Below are 23,095 nucleotides of genomic sequence, written 5' to 3' on the forward strand. Positions count from 1 at the left end.
GTACGATATTGGGGGTTTTTTTTTCTACGTTTTGTATCTTGTAATCCTAAACGAATATACATATTACACAGACCTTTTCCAAACAGATAGTGATATCCTCCTCTTTGATGTCATCGGTGCCATCAGCCAGATCTTCATCCATCTTATCCTTAAGTGCAAACACAGAGGCCACCCGTACCACAGGCAGCGGCAAATCTCTGGGCCTGAACCGCACGGAGCTGATAGGCATTGTCCATAGCTTAATCTTTTTGAAGGATTTGGTTTTGGCAGAATACCGGGACTCGCACACGTACACATCTTCATCTCTAAAGTTGTCAGGGCAGATTTTAAAGTATTCCTATGTGATTAGAAAACAAATGAATAACCACTGACATCTGGGGAAAACAAAAAATACACACTGGGAAAGATCTGATTAGGATACAACGTTTTAAGAAGCATCAGACATTTTTTGAGGGAACCCATCCGCACAAGCAGAGCTGCGTGCAAACCCTAGTATAGGATAACAATGGCGCACGGATGGGTGTGTGCTATGTATCGCTTACCTTCACAAACATCACAACGCATTTGCCAAGGATTTTGTTTACAGGAACTTTGTTGTAGTAATCGCTCTTGAAAACCTCCTTCTCCAAGAATTTGCGAGTGGCCAGATGAAACGTTTCTTTAGGGCGATAGAACCAGCAGCCATACAGCCACTTTTCACCTGTCAAGAAAATGCCAGTGTCCAATCAGATTATAACATCCGCTGCATGATAAACCCAATAACAGGGGAGGCCTATTATACACAAAATGAGCAGAGAAATGTAAATCAATTGTGTAGGGTTATTAAATTATCCCCTCGGATATCATTATGGGATGTGTTATAAATAACACTAAGTATAATAATAATATGGTGATATGTGCTATGGGATTAAGACCAGAACCCGGCTGCATAACACTCACCAGCAGTGTCCACCCAGAGGCGCTCAATGCACACAATGTGTGGCTGGAGGTTGGCTTCTGCGGGTTCCACATACACATAATCCCCAACGTGGTACATGCTGTTCTTGAAGCTGCAGTCCTGGCTGTATGTACGGTGTAGCCCCGACTGGCCAGATACGTCGCTCTTTTCTGCTTCTTATTTACATAAAGGACCAAAAAACGGTAAATACACAACTCACACCTAGACACAATAACTCAGCAACAGGTCCTATATTTAATAATATATTACATTATATATATTTATTCTATATTGTCAGGACACAAAACATGACTAGGATTACAGCTGGGCTGAGGGTTCATGTGGTCAATATAGGATCCGCTTCCGACCAGTTCGCTTGTGTATGTTCGTAGCCTCGCAAACAGGTAAACCGCTACACGTTGCCTGGCCAAGCGCCCGCCCCGGTGCCCGAATATCCTTTGCAACCATGTGCGGGAATGTGTCCCCTAACACATCACCTTGTATGCAGCTGAACGGGAGAGAAATCATTCGATGGATCGCACACCATCAAATGATTTATCTCCCCTTTGATAACATCATGGGACGTCAGCTGCCTGCCCCCAGCGGTTTTCTGGGAACGCCCCTGCTGCCACCACCATTACACCTGTCCAGGAGTGAATGGCTCACTCACGGGGTTTGTGCATGCACATGTGCAAACCCCCCATCAAACAAAGGGCCGAATTTGGAACTGAACAAATGTGACTGAAATCGGCCCTTAGTGTGATAACTGTGGTCACACGTACATATGAAGCCTTATAGAAAATCTAGGGATTGGATTATATCTCGGCCACAGCTAGCTAGAATGTAACATCCCCCCTCCCAATTATAGTGTCCTGCGTAAACACACTGCTTGGGCCACTGGTGAATGGGGAAAAGGAATATGGAACAATATTAATGAATTGTGCTAACACTTAATACCAAAGATTATCCCAGAATAATTATCATGCTCGGCATGGAGCGTGGAATATAGTCTGTTCTCAGAAGCCCCTGAATTACCGCCAAGACTGACATTATTATGGATTTATTTTGGCTTAAAGCTTCATGAGAAGTAGATCTAATTATATAGACAGTAAAGTGGTTACAAAAAGTGATAAGAAATATGTTGTAGATCAGTGATTTTCAACCTTTTTACCTTGCGGCACACTAAATACGATTTTAAAATTGCCAAGGCACACCATGAGATCCCCACAGGGCAAACCACATTGGCCCCCACAGAAAAAAAAAAAACCTATTGGCCCCCATATAAAAAACAATCACACTGGTAACAAAATAAAATACATTGGCCCTTTACATGAAAAGTAGAGACCAGTAAATAACAGTTGAACTGGTGATTGCTGTAAACTGGGTTGGGCATCTCGAAATCTGGGGGCACACTTCAGAACAGCTCAAGGCACACTAGTGTGCCACGGCACAGTGGTTGAAAAACACTGTTGTAGATTAACACAGCGCTCATTATCCAGTGCAGACTATCCAGTGTAACACACTGCACAGCGCTCATTATCCAGTGCAGACTATCCAGTGTAACACACTGCACAGCGCTCATTATCCAGTGTAACACACTGCACAGTGCTTATTTTCCAGTGCAGACTATCCAGTGTAACACTGCACAGCGCTCATTACCCAGTGCAGACTATTCAGTGTAACACTGCACAGCGCTCATCATCCAGTGTAACACACTGCACAGCGCTCATTATCCAGTGCAGACTATCCAGTGTAACACGCTTCACAGTGCTCATTATCCAGTGCAGACTATGCAGTGTACCACACTGTGCAGTGCTCATTATCCAGTGTAACACACTGCACAGCGCTCATTATCCAGTGCAGACTATCCAGTGTAACACGCTTCACAGTGCTCATTATCCAGTGCAGACTATACAGTGTAACACACTGCACAGCGCTCATTATACAATGTAACACACTGCACATCCTCATCCAGCTTGATCTGTCGGCTGCCTTTGACACTGTTGACCACCCTCTCCTGCTCAACACCCTCCGCTCCTTTGGCATCACTAGCACGGTCTTTTCCTGGTTCACCCCATACCTCTCCGATCGCTCATTCTCCGTCTCCACTCCGAGCTCCTCCTCTACTACTACCCTGCAGCCAGTCGGTGTTCCCCAAGGGTCAGTCCTTGGCCCTCTTCTCCCTCTACACCACCTATCTGGGCACCCTCATCAGGTCCTATGGTTTTCATTACCACCTTTATGCTGATGATACCCTAATCTATCTCTCCTCCCCCGACCTATCCCCATCACTCCTGTCCAAGGTCTCCGAATGCCTCACGGCCATCTCAGCCTGGATGACAAAACGCTTCCTGAAACTAAACATGGCTAAAACTGAACTTCTAATCTTCCATCCCCCGAACATCCCCTCTTCTCCCACTATCTCCATCAGCATTGGTGAAACCAAGATCACCTCCACCGACCAAGCGCGCTGCCTCGTGTCATCATTGACTCCTCCCTCTCTTTCACCCCCCACATTCGTGCTCTCTCACAGTCTTGCCGCTTTCACCTACGCAACATCTCACGCATCAGACCATTCCTCTCCACTGACGCGACCAAAATTCTCATTCACTCTCTTGTCATCTCCCGCCTTGACTACTGCAACATCCTTCTCTCTGGGCTACCTCTCACCCGCCTCGCACCTCTCCAATCCATTCTTAACACTGCTGCTAGGCTCATCTTCCTCTCCCGCCGCTCTACCTCCGCCTCCCCCCTCTGTCTATCTCTTCACTGGCTCCCCATTCCTTTCCGAGTTCTCTTTAAACTCCTCACCACCACCTACAAGGCTCTCTCCTCCTCCACCGCTCCCTACCTCTCTTCACTGATCTCTATCCACACTCCCTCCCGTCCTCTTCGCTCCATCGCTGACCGCCGACTGACCTCTCACCTAATCACCTCCTCCCACTCCCGTGTCCAAGACTTCTCTCGCGCTGCCCCCCTGCACTGGAACAACCTCCCGCCACCCATCAGGCTTTCTGATTCCCTTACCTCCTTCAAGCGCTCCCTCAAAACCCACTTTCTTCGACTAGCCTATCCCTCCTCCTAACCTCTTTTGATCCTCCTATCCTGCCTCCGTTCCTACTTATCCTATTGTTTTTCGTTCGTCCACCCACCTATTTTTAGTAAGTTAACTCTTATGAGTAGGGTCCTCCTGCCTCACGTACTCACCCTACCTCATTACCTCACCTGTGCTCCTGTCCTGTTCTTCCCTTCCTCTACTTCATCTTCAGTCTCCTCGACAATTTTGACGTCTACTTCTGAACTGATGCTGATTTTATTTCTACCAGCTATACCCCTATTTATACTGTATTTTTCAACACACCCTGTACGTTACCTTGTCATTTGTTTTTTGTTTGCTATGTACGGCGCTGCGGACACTTTGCGGCGCCTTATAAATAAACGTACTACTACTACAGCGCTCATTATCCAGTGCAGACTATCCAATGTGACAATCTACTGCATAGAAATCTCTACATTTAGAGTTAGTATTTTTGTGTGTGATCACAGCAAAAACTGGGTTCTAACTTTCTTCTCCAATCCTACGCGGTTTGCTCAGAGCCCATGAATCTTTATGCAGTGGTTATTAACTGCATCCATTACTATTATTATCATCCTTTATTTATCCTGCGCCACAAGGGATCCAAAGCGCAGTAAGAGCTTACATTCTAAAGCCATGCACTGTTTACTCTTCTCCAAATGTGTTTGTATGTATTAGCTGTGTTGCTTTGTATGTTGCTGAGAAATCTGTGGTGCCACATAAACGTAATAGTCATTCACTCCTACTACTAGGATTACAGCAAATAAAAAAAACTACAGTCTTCAGGACTGTTTATGTAATCCTCAGGACAATGCATCCATTAAGCTTCCTGTAAGGACTAAGTTCACAGTCCTTCACCCCTCCTGCAAAGCCCATGAGGTTTAGGTAATGGCTTCCGATTTCATGAAGCTGCGGTGCGTCTGCAAAAACTGCAATTAACTTGAAATCAGCAAATAAAATGTACGGCTGATTCCACCTTAAACTGGTTGCCACGTCCTGCAGCTTCGGTGAAATATGAAGCGATAACATGAACTCACAAAACTATTGAGTTTTAACAATTTTGCTTGACCAATGCTCATAAGGGTCTAGGCACTAAGCCTTGGAGAGCGACAAAATTGATGGAGATAAAGTAACAAACAGCTTATTTTCAAAACACAGCCTGCATCATGGCAGAAAGTAGCTGACTGGCTGGTACTCTGTCAGTACAAATAAAGCTATAAATATGTTATGAACAACACGTTAATATGGGAACGTTATGGAAATACCTTTTTTCTCCTCCTCTCTTTTGGCCTTGTCTTCTTCAAGCTCTTTTGGCAGTTTTTCCTTTTTCTCCTTCTCAACATCATTGTGAAGGTGCTTGGTGGTGTAACTCAGTGCTGGAGACAGGAGGATCTCTCCATTCTTGCAAAGCTCATCCCTAATCTTAATAAAGAACTGCTGGAGCTCCACGGAGTCCTCGTAGATTTCAGAATCGGTCCTTAGAGAGAGGGAGGGGAAGGAAATGAGCACTGACATAGCACAGATTGCACCTGACAACCGGCACATTTTATTAGCACCACATAGCACGAAACATCCGCCATTATCGCAGAGCTGTTCTGAATTATTTTTTTTTGCACCATTACACAATAGTAATAATGGATATAAAACTAAAAAACTTTTTAAAAAGTGGCACATTCTGCTTGAAATATAGGTTTTCTTAACACTTTAAAGAGCGGTTAGTAGCTTTTGTCAAGATAAATAATGTTTATTTTTCCACACATTTTTCTCTGTATCTGTAATAAAAGACTATTATTATCTAGTTACTAACCGATTCATCCGTCGTGCTCTCTCCAGAACCTCAAACATATGCTCCTGGAATAGGTCAAGTCGTCGGTAGCGGTTATTTTCCACATTTTTCCGGATTATTTCAAAAGTTAGAGGAGGGCGTTTAGGAAATTTGGGGTCAACAGCAGGGATTTCAGCCAGAGAATCGCTGTAGCATCTTCCTTCGTCATCCTGGTGGCTCATCATGGACACAAAAAGGTTGTGTATGAGTTCCTGGATGAGCAGTGTTACATTGGGCACATGGGAGTCCTCGTCTCCTTCAATATCTCTGCGCGTCTCCAGTAACACTTTATGTAGCACCAAAGCATCTTTGTAAATGAGGGATTCTGGCTCATTGTAAGTGCATGCATTATTAAACATGGTCACAAAGTCCTCACACATAGCATCGATATCCTGGTACTTGTTGGACATTATGTGACTCCTTATCTTCTCCATATCAATAGGCCTTTTGATAGTCAAGTAGTAGTCAGGGAGCTCAGAGCGGGAAGGTAGGCGCAGAAAGATGGCGCTGAGACGTCTGCCGCGTTTATCAGTGTAATTTTTTACCGCCTCATACACCTCGTTCAACTTTTGCTGCATGGGGCTCAGATATTTGGATTTCTTAGGAGAAATTCCACTTTTTCTACCTAGTGGAGAGAAGAGATGAGATCACTTGGATGGGGAATAATGGAAACGAGAGGCAACAATTTATCAGGATGTATCAACAAGCACAATTGAAGACAATGTTTTACGGGTGGGAGGTGAAGAGGTTCAAATTCATTCTATTATTGCAATAGTTGACAGCTGGGGGAAAATTTACTAAGATGGGAATTCTATTTTACATGGGATGGTGCTATGGGCAACCAATCAGAATCTACTTCTTATTTAATTAGCACCTTCTAGAAGTTAATAGATAGTGATTGCCCACAGCAACATCCAATGTGAAATAGAACTCCCATCTTAGTAAATTCCCCCCCTGGTAATACACCTGTGTCCAGCTATATACTGTACTGTATTACTTCTCCCCTGGTAATACACCTGTGTCCAGCTATATACTGTACTGTATTGACTTCTCCCCTGGTAATACACCTGTGTCCAGCTATATACTGTACTGTATTGACTTCTCCCCTGGTAATACACCTGTGTCCAGCTATATACTGTACTGTATTGACTTCCCCCCTGGTAATACACCTGTGTCCAGCTATATACTGTACTGTATTGACTTCTCCCCTGGTAATACACCTGTGTCCAGCTATATACTGTACTGTATTGACTTCCCCCCCTGGTAATACACCTGTGTCCAGCTATATACTGTACTGTATTGACTTCTCCCCTGGTAATACACCTGTGTCCAGCTATATACTGTACTGTATTGACTTCCCCCCTGGTAATACACCTGTGTCCAGCTATATATTGTACTGTATTGACTTGTTTTGTGTTAATCAAACCCGATCCTAATATAGCATATATTAGCCATTTGAAGACACACTTGGTAGAATGCATAGAGCAGCAGGTGTGTCACCCACATAGCCCAACAATAGGAGGATAAAAACAAACAAAAATACAACAAACAACCCTTACTTAATTTGAGTTTTGGGGACGCCATGTCATCGTCATCTAGCAAAGGACCAAGTTCTTTCTTTTTTTCCTTAAGGACCTTCTCCAGAACATGTGCATCATTATAAACCTAATAGAAAAAGAGTGTCCAACACCGTAAGGAATTGGTATGTACCAAACATGCTCCTACATAGGTTACAGTGGCTAATTACCCGCCATCCTGGTAAATACCAATACTTTCACCGACAGCTTCAGTTGTGCCAGTATAAATCTTGCTACATGGAAGCACTAGCAATGAGATGTGTAATCACCTCAAATGCTGGAGTGGGGGAGTGAAATCCGGAGAGGGAGGGGGGAGGCACCTGCAGCTGTCTAAATCAATAGTTGAGGATGTTGGAACATCAGCATGCTAACTTAAAGACGCAGTGCCAATAATGACTTAAAATACAGGAGTGCCCCTGCCATTTCACACACAGGGTCACCATAATATATGGGGAGAAGCGGTAACAACACGTATAGGGCCCTGATTCAGACGTATACTCGCAGCCTAGCAAAAAGGTCAGCGCCACCCCGTCGAGCATGCCCCCCTCCCTCCCCACTAGCATACGAGGGGATGTGTATGAGAACATATCCCCTGGTATGCGGCCAAAGGGGAGAGAAATTAATCGATGATCACCAACCATCAAATAATTTTTCTAGTCTTCAGTAATAAAAGTCATTCTGAGATGGCCGAAAAGAGGGCGAGTGCTGACGTCACGTGACAATAGCTGCCCACCCCGGGCAGGCATCAGCCCACCTTTAGTAAAGAACAAAGGAAAACCCGGAATAAATGGTCATTTGCCATTATTGTACTTTGTAATAAATAGGGGCCAAAGTATCACAAAAATAATCACATTGAATGCACCCTTAAATCCGCTCAATTTTTTTTTTAGGGTTTGGGTGGTTGCATTGTCCCATGGGATGTTGTACATATCCAACAGGACGGTTCTGCGGCTGACGTGGTGTTCTTAGAAGAATCATGTAACATTAAATTGCACTGCAGACAGTTTAGTGTGTATGGCGGGTGCAATGTATTGTACATTGCATTGCCGTGCTGCTTGGCCGCGCAGTGGTCAGCATAAAAGGCCAGTCTGAGTACACATCAGTCCTTTACGCATTTTCCTAGTTACCGTTAATTTTTGTATAAGTACCAGATTTCCTCAGACAGCAATGACAATGCTGTATGGCCTACCTGGGAGCCTTCCTCATTGTAGTGCCAAGCATTCCGAAACATCAGCCTCATGTCATCCATCATGGCATCTTCTGTTGCGTATTTCTCTGCACGAATGTTGTGCTCAATCGTTTTTAAATCCATGGGTTCCAGAATAATTTTATAGTAGTCTGGATAGTCCTTCTTGGATGGCTTGAACATAAAAAGTTCACAAAGGCGGCGACCAGTCACCGGTTCCCGGGACTCCAGAACCGCATTGAACAAAATTTTCATCCTTTGTTTCCGTATATTTTTCTTGCTGAATGAAAAAAATGGGGGTGTTTAGAAAGACATAACGACAATTTCAGCAAATAGCAAATTCAGTATACATACAGTATTTTCAAACAACAACAACAATCAGTAATTAAGGGGCGTACACGTTAGACAATATATTACATGAAATATGTGTAGGCATTAAATCCTTAATAACGTGCACTCCTGTACTTAATTAGCCGATGTCCTCCATTGTTTGTTCATTTAGGACGACAGAGGATATCACTAGCTTCAATACTGGGATTTTAGGGCCAAATCCCAGAATCCAGCAGATTCCGGGATTGGCTATCCTAGATGGTATGGAATCAGAAGCTGCTTCAAGTACCTTGGGATTTGGTCATAACCAGCTTTAAAAGTCAGTAAGCCAATCTTAAAAACAATTCAACATCATACATGTTGCCAGAGAAGGGAGTACAGAATGGTGTTATGTGGCTAGAACTGGACTGGTTGGTTAAAAAACTGGCGGCTGCATTTTGTACTATCTGCAAGCGGTGTGATTTTTTTTTGCCAGGAGACCAAAGCCGAGGGCACTGCAGTTGTCTAGTCGTGACGATACAAATGCATGTATCAAATTAGGGGATGAAGTATTTGATTCTGGCTACGTTCTTCAGACACTAGACCAGAGGTGGGCAACAGGCGGCCCGCGAGCCGCTCAAGTCAGGCCCGCCACACTGACCTCTGTCCCTATGACAAGCGGCCCAACTAGCATTAGCCACTTGTCATTTAACTGGAAGCCGCAGGGCTAAAACAAGTTCGGTGCCACCTGTTCCACTGCCACCAATGCCTGACTGCGCCTGCCGCGTACTGCATGACTGGGAGTGTGGGAGGGGACACTGTGACTCGTCAGCCGCCTCCCCGCGATAGGTTGGTGTGGCCATCATGTGACGGCGCCGCCTCCCTCACTCCCAGTAATTCTGTGCGGGGCGGGCGCAGTCCGGTTTTTGGCAGCCGCTTGACTCTCCTGGCTTCCCCTCGCTCAGCATGACTCCTGGCTTCCCCTTGCTCAGCCCACTGTGCAAAGGAAGCCTAACATAAGTGGGTATGTTTTTGATAAACCATTTTATTTAAATATGTGTTTCTAGTCCATAATATATTATGGTAAACGGTTGGATGCATTTCCCTTAAAGAATAATGATAATAGTTCGCCAAGGAAATGCTATACTTTGGCAGATTATTGCCGAAAATAGTATTTATCGCCATAAAATAGCAAGGTTCCTGAACACATCTCAAATAGTTTTGTCAAGGCTTTAAGCATATTACAGTACAAATGCTGGAGAGGAAATGGAAGATGACTAAGTAGCAGTAGGACCCCAGAAGGCAAAAAATGGCCATAATGTCAAATTAGTTGTCAATTATCTAATTTATAATTATATATAATTTATACAGCATGACTGGGAGTGTGGGAGGGGACGCGGTGACGTGGCAGCCGCCTCCCAGCCATTGGTTGGTGCGGCCGCAGCACGACCACGTCCCCTTCCACACTCCCAATAATGCTGGGCGGGCGCAGTCAGGTTTAGGCGGTCGCGTGACTCTCCTGGCTTCCCCTGACCTCTCCTGGCTTCCCCTCGCTCAGGCACCACGGCCCTGAAAAATAATAATAAATAAAAATAAGGAGCTGCCAGACAGTTTTTGTGTGTGTATATATATATATATTTATATATGTATATGTGTGTGTGTGTATCTCTTATATATTTGGCTACATCTGTCACTCAAAGTGTGTCTGGAGCTGTAACGCTGGGTTGTGGACTTCCATCCTAATTTATGATTGTCATCACCTGTTTTAAACAGGGTAATTGATAAGAAAGGTGTTTAAGCACAGGTGTTGGTAATCCATAAATTAAGAAGAAAGTCCAGAAACAGAGCAATGTGTCCCAACCTCCCCCCCCCCCATTGGTCGACAATGAAAAAGGTTGACAAGATTTATTTTTCACTTTTTCAATGTTTTCATATTCATTCTCATGTGTCGACATGGACACCAATGAAGTGCCACACTTATGTCAACATTTACATGTGTTGATTTTTTTCTTGTGGCGATTCGCGGCACCCCCCGCGACCCCCCCCCCCGCGATTTGCAGCACACCCCCCGCAAATTCGCGGCACCCCCGGGGACTCCCACAATTCGCGACACCCACAACCCCCCCCGTGACCCCCCTCCCGCAATTCACGGCATCCACCCACGACCCCTCCTCCCGTGATTCGCGGACACCCCTCACCTCCTCCCTCCCCCCCCACCCCCGCACGCGATTCACGGCAACCCCAGGATTAAATGGCACATGCAAAACACTGGCACGGCTATGGTCGACAATGAAAAAGGTTGACATGAGTTTTTGAAGATTTATTTTTCTTTTTTTGAATCTCTTATATATTTGGCTACATCTGTCACTCAAAGTGTGTCTGGAGCTGTAACGCTGGGTTGTGGACTTCCATCTTAATTTATGATTGTCATCACCTGTTTTAAACAGGGTAATTGATAAGAAAGGTGTTTAAGCACAGGTGATGGTAATCCATAAATTAAGAAGAAAGTCCAGAAACAGAGCAATGTGTCCCTCCCGGAGAGGGTCATGTTGGAAGGTATGCACCTCCCTCCCTTCCTCCCCCCCCCCCATTCACGGCATCCCCACGATTAAATGGCACATGCAAAACACTGACATGGCTATGGTCGACAATGAAAAAGGTTGACAAGATTTATTTTTCACTTTTTCAATGTTTTCATATTCATTCTCATGTGTCGACATGGACACCAATGAAGTGCCACACTTATGTCAACATTTACATGTGTTGATTTTTTCTTGTGGCGATTCGCGGCACCCCCCGCGACCCCCCCCCGCGATTTGCAGCACACCTCCCGCAATTCGCGGCACCCCCGGTGACTCCCACAATTTGCGACACCCACACCCCCCCCCGCGACCCCCCCTCCCGCAATTCACGGCACCCCCCCGCGATTCGCGGCAGCTCCAGAAATAAATTGCACATGGAAAACACTGACATGGCTATGGTCGACCCCCCCTACCATGATTCGCCGCAACCCCCGCCCCCGTAACCCCCCTCCCGCGATTTGCGGCAACCCACCCCGCGACCCCCCTCCCGCGATTCTCTGCAATCCCTCCCCTCCCGCGATTCGCAGCATCCACCCCCCCACAACCCCCCCTCCTGCAATTCGCGGCACCCCCCACGACCCCCCCTCCTGCAATTTGCGGCACCCTCCGCGACCCCCCCTCCCGCGATTCGCGGACACCTAAGTTGCAATACAGGGCATCTTTCATACAATTCTAACCATATTTCTCATATACAAACGTTCACAAATTAAGGGGGCGCAGCCCCTTACGACGGTGTGAAGAGCGCCCGTAGGGCGCGATGAATCACCTAGTATTATATATTTGGCTACATCTGTCACTCAAAGTGTGTCTGGAGCTGTAACGCTGGGTTGTGGACTTCCATCCTAATTTATGATTGTCATCACCTGTTTTAAACAGGGTAATTGATAAGAAAGGTGTTTAAGCACAGGTGTTGGTAATCCATAAATTAAGAAGAAAGTCCAGAAACAGAGCAATGTGTCCCTCCCTCCCCCCCCCATTGGTCGACAATGAAAAAGGTTGACAAGATTTATTTTTCACTTTTTCAATGTTTTCATATTCATTCTCATGTGTCGACATGGACACCAATGAAGTGCCACACTTATGTCAACATTTACATGTGTTGATTTTTTTCTTGTGGCGATTCGCGGCACCCCCCGCGACCCCCCCCCCCCCCCGAGATTTGCAGCACACCCCCCGCAATTCGCGGCACCCGGTGACTCCCACAATTCGCGACACCCACAACCCCCCCCGTGACCCCCCTCCCGCAATTCACGGCATCCACCCACGACCCCTCCTCCCGTGATTCGCGGACACCCCTCACCTCCTCCCTCCCCCCCCACCCCCGCACGCGATTCACGGCAACCCCAGGATTATATGGCACATGCAAAACACTGGCACGGCTATGGTCGACAATGAAAAAGGTTGACATGAGTTTTTGAAGATTTATTTTTCTTTTTTGGAATGTTTTCATATTCATTCTCATGTGTCGACATGGACACCGATGAAGTGCCACACTTATGTCAACATTTACATGTGTTGAACTTTCTGTGTTGATTTTTTCGTGTAGCAATTTTTTTCCAGTGACAACTATGAACTATGTGCATGTCAACCTAGACATCATCAACCACTTCTTTGTATAATATATAACACCTGTTCTGTTTTACTGTAGGTGTTTTAAGTCAGACCTTTTACTACTACTATTACTGTTTATGTAAATGCATTCTGAATGACAGCAACATCCTACCATCCTTCTACAAGAATATATAACCAACTAGGTGATTCATCGCGCCCCGTGCCCCCCCTCCCGCAATTCATGGACCCCCCGCGCACCCCCCTCCTGCGATTCGCAACCCCCCCCTCGCGCAATTCACGCCCCTCCCACGCTTTGCGGACCCCCGCCCTCTCCCGCAATTCGCCGACAACTACGCCCCCCCTCCCTTGATTCACGGCACCCCCCGCGCCCCTCCCGCAATTCACGGCACCCCTAAGCCCCTCTTTAGTCCCCCGTATACTCACACACCCCTATCACTACCCAGCTTCCTGCTCTCCTGAACCATAACTTCCACCACTGGGGAGTCGCTGACGCTGTTTTGCCCACATGCCCCTATCATGCCTCATAGCCCAGCCTCCTGCTCTCATGCACCCGAACTCCCACCCAGTAGGAGGAGACACTGACTAAGGGCCACCATCCTGTACTCCTGTACCGCCACGCTGGACCCTCACCCACTGGCAGAAGCTGCACAGTATCTCCCACCCTCCTCTTTAGTCCCCCTTATGTCCACACACCCCTATCACTACCCAGCCTCCTGTTTTCCTGTGTCGTGACCTCCGCCAGTGGGGAGCCGCTGACTCAGAAACACCCTACTATACTATTGCACACACACACACACACACCTAAACAACATGCACACACAGCCCCCCCCCCCCCACCCACAATTGTCACTGTACCATCCACACTATCAATGTACATCTTACTCTGTAACTGCTTTTTAATTAAACAAAACAATACACACCCCCTTCCAAATCATATGCTCTCTATTTAACACATTTCACCTATAACTCAAGTTGCAATACAGGCATCTTTCATACAATTCTAACCATATTTCTCCTATACAAATGTTCACAAATTAAGGGGGCGCAGCCCCTTACGACGGTGTGAAGAGCGCCCGTAGGGCGCGATGAATCACCTAGTGTATATGTATTTGCGTGACCACACCCCCTTTTGCATGATCACACCCACTTTGAGTGCGGCCCTCAAACATTTACTGGAAGTGTTAAGCGGTCCCCCAGCTGAAATTATTGCCCACCCCTGCACTAGACGATATATAGTTAACGATATGAACAATAACAATATAGCATTCATATTGTCTAGTGTGTATGCTCAATCGTTAAATGTGCAATTCGTTAACAACCCCCCTCCATTATCTGTGCCTCAAGCTCAATCTTGACTATAACATCAAAGATGAATGCTATTAGCGGGGGTGGGTGACATCACAGAGCAATATCATTCAGTGTATATGAATGATATTCAAAAGGGGGGACATGATCAAAACTTTCAAATATATCAAGGGCTTTAACAAGGTGCAGGTGAGAGACCTTCTTCACAGGAATAGGAGCAACAGAACACGAGGACATGCACTGAAACTAGAGGGAGGAAGATTCAGGGGAAATGTGAGGAAGCATTATTTCACAGAAAGAGTAGTAGATAAGTGGAATAGCCTCCCATCAGAGGTGATAGAAGCAAATACAGTAGTACAATTTAAACATGCTTGGGATAGGCATATTGATATCCTTACAAAAAAATAAGGATCAAATATGGTTTTCGATAACATGTTTAAAAAAGGGGCAGACTAGATGGGCCAAGTGTTTCTCATCTGCCGTCAAATTCTATGTTTATGCGCTAGATTATTTGCTTGCGAGGTCCGAAGATACCCTGGAGTGAGTCGTCTAGTGTGTATGGGGCTTAAATGTCAAGCCACTATCGAGGACAAGACCAAGATTCCACACATGTGCAGTGCTTTTTAGTTCTGAGCCTCAAAGCGTAAGTTATGTAGGTCAGTATGTTTGACCTATATGTTTTTCAATATCCCCACCCTGCAAGGAAAACTTATGTTTCAAACATGCCCCCATAGGACAGGAGCAGAGAGAAACTAATCAAAATTGAGGATCATCATCACCCTTGCAAAACATTTTACGAAAACGAAAAAAAAAAAAAAAAAAAATGGAAGGACATTCACTGTCCCCTAAAGCAGTGGTTCTCAACCTTGGTCCTCAGGGACCCCCAACAGTGCACATTTTCCAGGTCTCCTGGCAGTTGCACAGGTGCACTCAATATTCACTGACACATTTTAAAAGATCACAGGTGGAGCTAATTAGTTCAACCTGTGATTCTGTGTGGAGACCTGGAAAACGTGCACTGTTGGGGGTCCTTGAGGACCGAGGTTGAGAACCACTGCCCTAAAGGATTAAGAGAAAAGTTACATAATTTAGTTCCCGCTTTTTTAATTTGACACAAACTAAAGCTGGCCATACTTTAGAATGATACCAGGCCCGAATGCAAGATTTCGTCAGGTCCTGGGATCGCTTGTGTGCATTACATGAGTTTTTTTGGTGCAATTCGCGGTCCTGCAGGTCGAAAGGTTGCTCAACTGATCATACGTGTTGCATGTATGATCAGTCGGGATGGCTTGCAATCATAAGCAGATTGCACGCATTTTATAGCAAATACGATCGCTCATACAACCTGCATATGATCTGCATCTTATGCAGGTTGTTCTAATGTATGGGCGGGCAGCTTTAGAAAGCCACAATCCAGAGCTGCCAATAAATCAGGACGACCAGCATCCGATCCAGATCGTGTCACGATTTCCCTTAAACTCCCTGTAAAGGCCCCATACACTATGCGATTTTGGAACGATTTCGGCACTTTGGGCCGATAACCGGGTGAAATCGCCACAAAATCGCAGGTGTGTGACATCCGATCCGATGTCTCGCGCGCATCGGATCAGGGAGGTCGGACAGTCAGCACATAAGATCACGTCTGACCTCCCTGTATGCATATGCCTGCCCACCTGACAGGCATACGCATGCAGACTGACCGGGGGAGCAGTGAGGCGGGCAGCGGGTCCCTGAGCACTTAGCTGGCGGCGCCGGAGAGTGCTGACCTGGCCGGGCGGTGTGATGATCACAGATATCATTCAGCAGCGCTGCGGGACGGGACGTGCAGTGGTGGGTATTAGATTTTTTAAATTTCTGTCAAATGACTGGCCGTTCTCGGATTGGCTGAGAGCTCAGCAAACTGCACTGCCTGTCCTGCAGTGCTGCTGATATCTGATCACACCGCCCGGCCAGGTCAGCACTCGCCTGCGCCGCCAGCTAAGCGCTCAGGGACCCACTGCCCGCCCCACTGCTCCCCTGATGAGGATCACCGCCGGCCCCCTGCTCCCCGACATGTGATAAATCGCAAGTGATTTATCACATGTAAAATTTGGCTCATCAAGTGCCAAGTTGTATGTGAGCCTCCCGGGGGCTCACAGGAGAATTGGGTCCGACTTGTCCTAAGGACAAGTCGGCCTAATGTATGGGGGCCTTAAGCTTCTCAGACACATGATAGATCTTATGTGTATACAGTAATTTCACATAAGATCTAGCGTAAGATCTGCAACTGGTCGTTTTAGTAGCATCTTCAGATCTAATGCAGCCTATACACTTGTGAGATCTCGGGTACAATCATGCATTTTCAATAAGATCACATGGATCGTACGCCAATCGGCATGTGTCACCAGACGCGATGCATGAGATCTCTGGCACTCGGTAAGCTTCGATCCCCGCAGCAGACAGAGTCAACCAGAATCAACCCCAATATGCAGCTTAGACAATCAGGTGAGGAGTTGAATCAATAGAACAGAAATAGAAGTTTCAACATATGGGGGGAATTTATAAAGACGTGTATTCTACTTCACATGTGATGTTGCTATGGGCAACCAATCAGAATCTATGTATTTATTTAGCACCCTGTAGAAGATAGTAAACAGGATCTGATTGGTTGCCCATAACAACATCACATGTGAAGTACAATACACATCTTACGGTGGTATTTAATGCCTTCGGCGAGGGAGTTTGTACGGCAAAGGGGTCTGTAGGATGGCTTTTCCTCACCGAAAACAATCCATCCTCGCTGCCCCCCCCCCCCCCCGTATTCAATGTACAGCCCAAATCCTCACCGTGAGAGGACGTAGAGGATCCCATTAAACGGGGAGGTTCACCGCAAATGCAGAGTCCACCGCATTCTGTGGCGAGCCGTTTACACCTTGCTACAGGGAACAAGCAAGGTGGGAACAGCAATTGAAGGGTAGGGAGTTGAATACACGGATGGCGAGCTATCGGCATTTCTCGCCATAGATAGCTCGCCGTCAGGGCACTCAATATACCCCACAGTCAGTATAAAACTTTGCAACCTTTTTTTTTGTATAAACATGGAACTTTTAAGGGAATGAATTGTGTGCTGGAAAGAACATAACATGGGTGACAAATGATTAGTCTGGAAGAAATTAACCCCACACAAATGTTCAGATTATCAATCATATTAGCCCTTTGCCGTGGATTCCAAGGTCTCCAAATGCATGTTATAATTTTTTTTTACCATTTCATAAAAAAAACAAAAAAAGATAAGATTGAATGATAAGATTACAATATGTTCTGGACTTCAGAAGAGTGGCACAGGAGAATTGACCTAGAGGAACATTTACATAAAATCCAATGTATAAATGATATTAGATTTGCCAGGATTTTCACTAACATGAACGTGAAAAAAGTGAGATTATTGGAAACTGAAAATATTTGTAAAACTATATTATTAATGAAGCAGAGCTTCCATGTTCCCTAGCTGCGTAAACTATAGACCTCTTACCAACTCAAAAGCATAAATAACATTACAGGGGCTCCAAACATGAAAAAAACTTAATTCGTAGAGTGGTAAAATCATACACAGACCAGCGATCTTAGTCACCAGATGCTCACCTAGCTCAGGGAGCCCTTACTGGCTGAATAAAAGGATTACCATCTTTCTCCTCAATCATTACTGCTTTTACTATTGTAAGCCAATGGAAAGGAGTCTCCACATCCAGCAGAATTGACCACATATGCCGGCCTACGTGCTACCGTATAAGCACAATGGAAGGACAGATGCAGTAAATGTTAGCAGAGCGAAACCTACCTCTTCCTCTTTGCGCTACCGGTGTCAGACGTGGCGGAGGAAATCATGCTGTCTCCGTCCTCTATATCCAGGTCTCTGCGAGCCAGCTCTTTCTTTTTCGCCTGAAATAAAGAACAAATCTCCAGAGTCAGCCTCGCTCTGCCAAACGTTCTCAGAATACATGAATATTAAACAGCTGCATAGATCAGTTTCACTCGGAAAAAGCTAGAACTGGTGTCAGGGTATAAATATTGAAAGCGTTACGGATCTGTGATACCGCGGCTTAGAGAAATTTACATTTCATCATGCACAATATTCCTACACATTTGTCCAATATTGTATTGTGTGCATTGTTCTCCCCACGCCTCCTGCCCCCCACCGCTGCACAGATACAAATATATCTGCTGTAAGCTGGGATACGTAAAACACAGATGCAATGTTTCAGTAACCAGCAATTCTAGTGTAATATGTGAATATTGAGAAATATTGGTAACCATTTAAAAATCTATCTATCTATTTTCTGGGCCTGACTCCATGATACCAATGCTGCGAATGTGTGATCAGATACTGTGCGGAAATACGCAAATGCTACAGCTGTCTGGATTCTCTAAGGAGACTGGTACCGTTGCCTTTATGAGTCCCTGTTGCTGCACATACAAGATGCAGAGTCAGCCGCAGATCAGGCTATTATGGAACTTCTGGGTAGCCCTATGATTGTGCAGCATGACCACATTAAGGCAGGTGCCTGTGTCACATATAGGATCGCAGAAGCAGGCTACCTTTCTCAAATGGTCCCTGACCATTTACTTTACAAATAAGCCATCTCTGCAACCACCATCGTAAGACCACCACTGCATACACACAGTATGAATCAGAAGCATGACCAGTCAGCCAATCACAGCTCAACAACGAAAACATCGGGCTTACATACAACTCTGAATCAGACCCTCTGTTACTAACTGATGAGCTAGTGGGCATGCATACCCAACAGAAGAACTGCCAAGAAACACCCGACTCACACCGGGTGTTGAAAGCCGGGAGCTCAGTGGCGTGTTCAAACGGTGGCAGGGACAGCACAAGTGGGACTCTGATCGGGCACGGAAATAACAAAAAAGGTCGGACTTTCCATCCGAGGAGGTAGGGAAAGTGAGGGTGTCACATTTCCTTCTAAGTGCTCAGAAAATCAGGCCACTAAAACACCCTGAAAAAGGCTGTAAATATTTTTATCTACATATCGGTGTTACATACAGTATATTGTTTTGGTTTTTATGTCTTAACTCTTTCAGGTCCAACGTCTAGTCAGGTTCAACAGTCCTAGCACTAGTAGTAGATCCAAAGCCGAGCCACTTTAAAATACGGTCATTAACATCGTTCAACATTCATTTTAGGACATTTTTTAATAAAAAAAAATTACAATTAAGTTAAACATTTAAACCAGACTGTTTGAATTACAAACAAACTTAATCTATACTGGTTCTAGATCATCCCTAGGAGTAATTTAACATGCTGGAAACAGCACAAAGTGTCTGTATCCCATCCACAACTTTGGCATGCTGTGATCAGGGCTTGGGATAGGACCCTTGCATGAGAAAGGGAGGTGGGGGTGGACTCGATCCAAAGAGCATGGCACTTCTAAAAAGCTAGAATTTTTACACCCAATCCCTTTGCCATCTAAAGAGAGCCATTGCTGGTTCTGACTTATTCACCATAACAGCTGTACATAACATTTAGAACGCTCGCAAATGACTCTTGGTTATATGCCAGTGTGGATTGGACTTAAATGGCACTTAGCACTGATGTATTACCAATCCTATCCCCCATTCTAGTACCAACCCTAACCTCCACTCCTGCAGGCTAACCCTCTGTAGCTGATCCTTGCAGAACGTGAACATTTCACATGCCGACATCATAACTGATAAAGCTGGGGCGTCAAAACTGTAAACCTTGACATTATGATTTCATTAAGATCTGTACATGTGTGTAGCTATAAAGATCTTTCATCTCTTGCGGCCAAAATCACTGCACTGACGTTCTAGCCTATAATTTCCTGCAGTGGCTTCCGATTATGTTGCCATCCAGAATATCTTTTATGGAACTGGACACACGTGACATAAACTTGGTGCATCCGACAGTCAATTATTTGAGTGCTCCAATTCTCCTTTAATAATGTTTTTAACTGCCTTGTGGAAATCGAATGTTTGATCATTAGTTTCCTTCATCCACAAAAGAAGAAATATCCTGGAGCATTTGTTTTTCAGCTCTTCAACTTCTATGGCTTTATGAATGGCTGTAATCACCAGGTCTGAGATGGAACGGCCTTCGTTTAGAATTACTTCTGATTCAGCATCAGTAGGTCAGAACTATATTGCTGTAACATGGCGTCCTGTGAGCCAACTTCTTACGTGTCTAAAAGTGCCTAACACTAGTGTGATTTTGGCAGAGTTCCTCCAGTTTTGACACATCGGGATGGTAAATCAAATGTGGCAATCACAGGTGTTTTACCTCTGGATCCAAATCAGATGCGCAATGCTGAAAATTGTATGGCCAGTACTATAGATTTCTTGCATCTGCAGCCCTTGTTAGGAATGTATCGTATGCAAAAGGACCACATACGTTATATCGCATTTGATCCGGGCGCAGGGGAGCTGCTGGGTCACTTGTTGGGGTATCGCATGTGATGCTAGCATGCGATACCTGGCACAAGTGTACGGGGGCCTTGAGCTTGCTGAATATATTATTTGGTTATAAAGATGTTCTGCAATTCCAAAACAAGTTGGGTAAAATGTAATAGGGTGAGAGATTCAGAAAGTGAGAGATTTGGTAAGAAATCTCCAATTTTTATTTAAAGCGGCAATCATTTACACTGCCAAATCAAACTGGTTTTGCAGTGTAAATGATTGCCAATTTAAAAAAAAATGGAGATTTCTTACCAAATCTCTCACTTTCTGAATCTCTCATCCTATTATATTTCACCCATTGTGTATAATGTGTCAGAATAGACTGCGGGGAGATATTTCTTACAGGGCGCACAAGAAAGCAATCATTATTCTTATACCCCTTTCACACCAGAAAATGCAAGGACCCATCAGGGAATTCAGGACAGGGATCATGCCGGGGCATTTCCGGGTTGGCCCCTTTTACACCAGAAAAGTCCCTGCATTTTCTGGTGTGGGAAAGAGGTGGGGAAGAGGTGGGGAGGAGGCAGGCAGGAGGTGGGATGGCTGTGGACAGTACTCACCCCAGGTTGCCGGTCCTCGGTGCAGGCCGGTGATCCATACAGGCAGCGGGCGCAGATGATGCAACTCTCTGGCTGCAGTGGGGGAGCTGGAGAGCTGCGTCATTTTCATCCGCCATCTGTCCTGTCACCTGTGACCGCCACCTGTGTGGATCACCGGCCTGACCGCACGCACCGAGGACCGGCAACCCGGGTGAATACCAGGTGAGTTGAACCAAGGAACAACCCTGCTCCAGGGTTGAAATCCCGGCAAATTTTCCCGGGTTATTGGACCTTACACACCAGCGCTAGTCGCAGGTTTTTCCCAGGCCCAACCCGGGAATTTAGGCTGGTGTGAAAGGGGTATAAGTTTAAAAGTCACCTGGGTGGGGACTCTTTGGTACTAGTACTATATGCATAGGAAAGAGTAGGAGCAGATTGTAAGACTATCAAAAAAGGAATATTCTCAGGTGCTAACCCACAATTATGTGCTTCATATCTTCAGTCTATATAGTGACAATTATTTAACACCAGATAAAAATATATAAACCCAATGCTTAATATATGCCAGTTTAACTGCGGTACGTACAGCACGACCAGTTACATGTGCACACCTAGTATCCTGCAGCACATACCAGATTATCCCGAAGGGTCTGTTTTTCTTACCCAGATATATGATCCAGAGATGGAATTTAGTTACCATCACTTAAAATTAGAGATGTGCGAGTTCAGTTTTTACCAAGATTTGCAAGGATCTCATTGGCTGGATTTCATTGGCTATCCAAAACATGGGACAGCCGATAGCCAATTGGAAAAATCCAAACTTGCTCTAACTTTGGCGATAATACCCGAGTAAATCTGAACTGCTCATATCTACATAAAATGCAGTATACAGTAAAGTGGTTATATCCAGATAACTACTATGCACGATTCTATATATAGCTGTACCTTGGTGTTCACTGTAGGATTTTTTAGGGCAGGGTGCTGACCATCAGGCAGGGCACTTTTTTCAATCGAGAGGACACATTTTAGAATAGAAATTTACATTAAAAAACAAAAAAAAATTGCACACTGCACTAGGATTATGCCCATTAAAGATTCTCAAATTCTGCTATGTCAATTACATTATGGCACACACACACCATAATACCCATTACACATGACGGCACACACCAAAAGTTCTCAGCGGTAGGTCAGCTCGGTGTGGGGTAGGGAAGTGCGCACACTGCCACACACAAAAAGGGTAGGGTGCATTTTAAGATTTTAAAAAATGGGCATGTGTGGAACCCTGCAAAATAAGCTTAGAGGGAACACTAAACATCAAAAAAATTATAATATATAGGTTGCTTAGCAACTAAACGAAGCCGGGAGATTTCTCTCTGGGAAGACACCGGCGTAGCAGATAGTACATCAAACCCGCTCCAGCTGTGAAGCAGCCCTGTGCACCCATGGCGACAGAGGACTGGACTAAATATGGAAGAAGTGACAGTGGTGACCCATTGGGGTAGATCGCTTCTCACTGGCTCCTAATACAAGCGTCCTCTGTCAGGCCGGGTTGCCGCGGTAATACCGCACACAGCGGGACAAAGGCTGATGACATTACTATGCTAGACGGAGCTTAGCCGGGACCCGGAAGCGGCATGGGAATGCAGGAACGCACGCCACAGGCTGTTTGAATGGGAGGATATCTACTTACATGGTATATAGCTTTGTTTC

At 45.4% G+C, this 23,095-nt stretch overlaps 1 protein-coding gene across 4 annotated transcripts in view; it reads right to left on the reverse strand.

Moving 5' to 3' along the window:
* The window catches only part of PBRM1 (polybromo 1), a 104,722-nt gene that overhangs the window by 38,239 nt on the left and 43,388 nt on the right, over nucleotides 1-23,095 (reverse strand). For all 4 annotated transcript variants that reach the window (XM_083156395.1, XM_083156396.1, XM_083156397.1 and 1 more), the window contains exons 13-20: nucleotides 18,187-18,287; nucleotides 8,605-8,881; nucleotides 7,398-7,503; nucleotides 5,821-6,463; nucleotides 5,279-5,490; nucleotides 940-1,113; nucleotides 543-700; nucleotides 74-337 (exon numbers count right to left, since the gene is read on the reverse strand). In XM_083156395.1, coding sequence (XP_083012521.1) covers nucleotides 74-337; nucleotides 543-700; nucleotides 940-1,113; nucleotides 5,279-5,490; nucleotides 5,821-6,463; nucleotides 7,398-7,503; nucleotides 8,605-8,881; nucleotides 18,187-18,287 — 1,935 coding nt within the window. The remainder of the gene's footprint in view (nucleotides 1-73; nucleotides 338-542; nucleotides 701-939; nucleotides 1,114-5,278; nucleotides 5,491-5,820; nucleotides 6,464-7,397; nucleotides 7,504-8,604; nucleotides 8,882-18,186; nucleotides 18,288-23,095) is intronic.

The sequence above is a fragment of the Crinia signifera genome, chromosome 8 (genome assembly GCF_055691185.1).
Source record: "Crinia signifera chromosome 8, ASM5569118v1, whole genome shotgun sequence".
Lineage (NCBI taxonomy): Eukaryota > Metazoa > Chordata > Amphibia > Anura > Myobatrachidae > Crinia > Crinia signifera.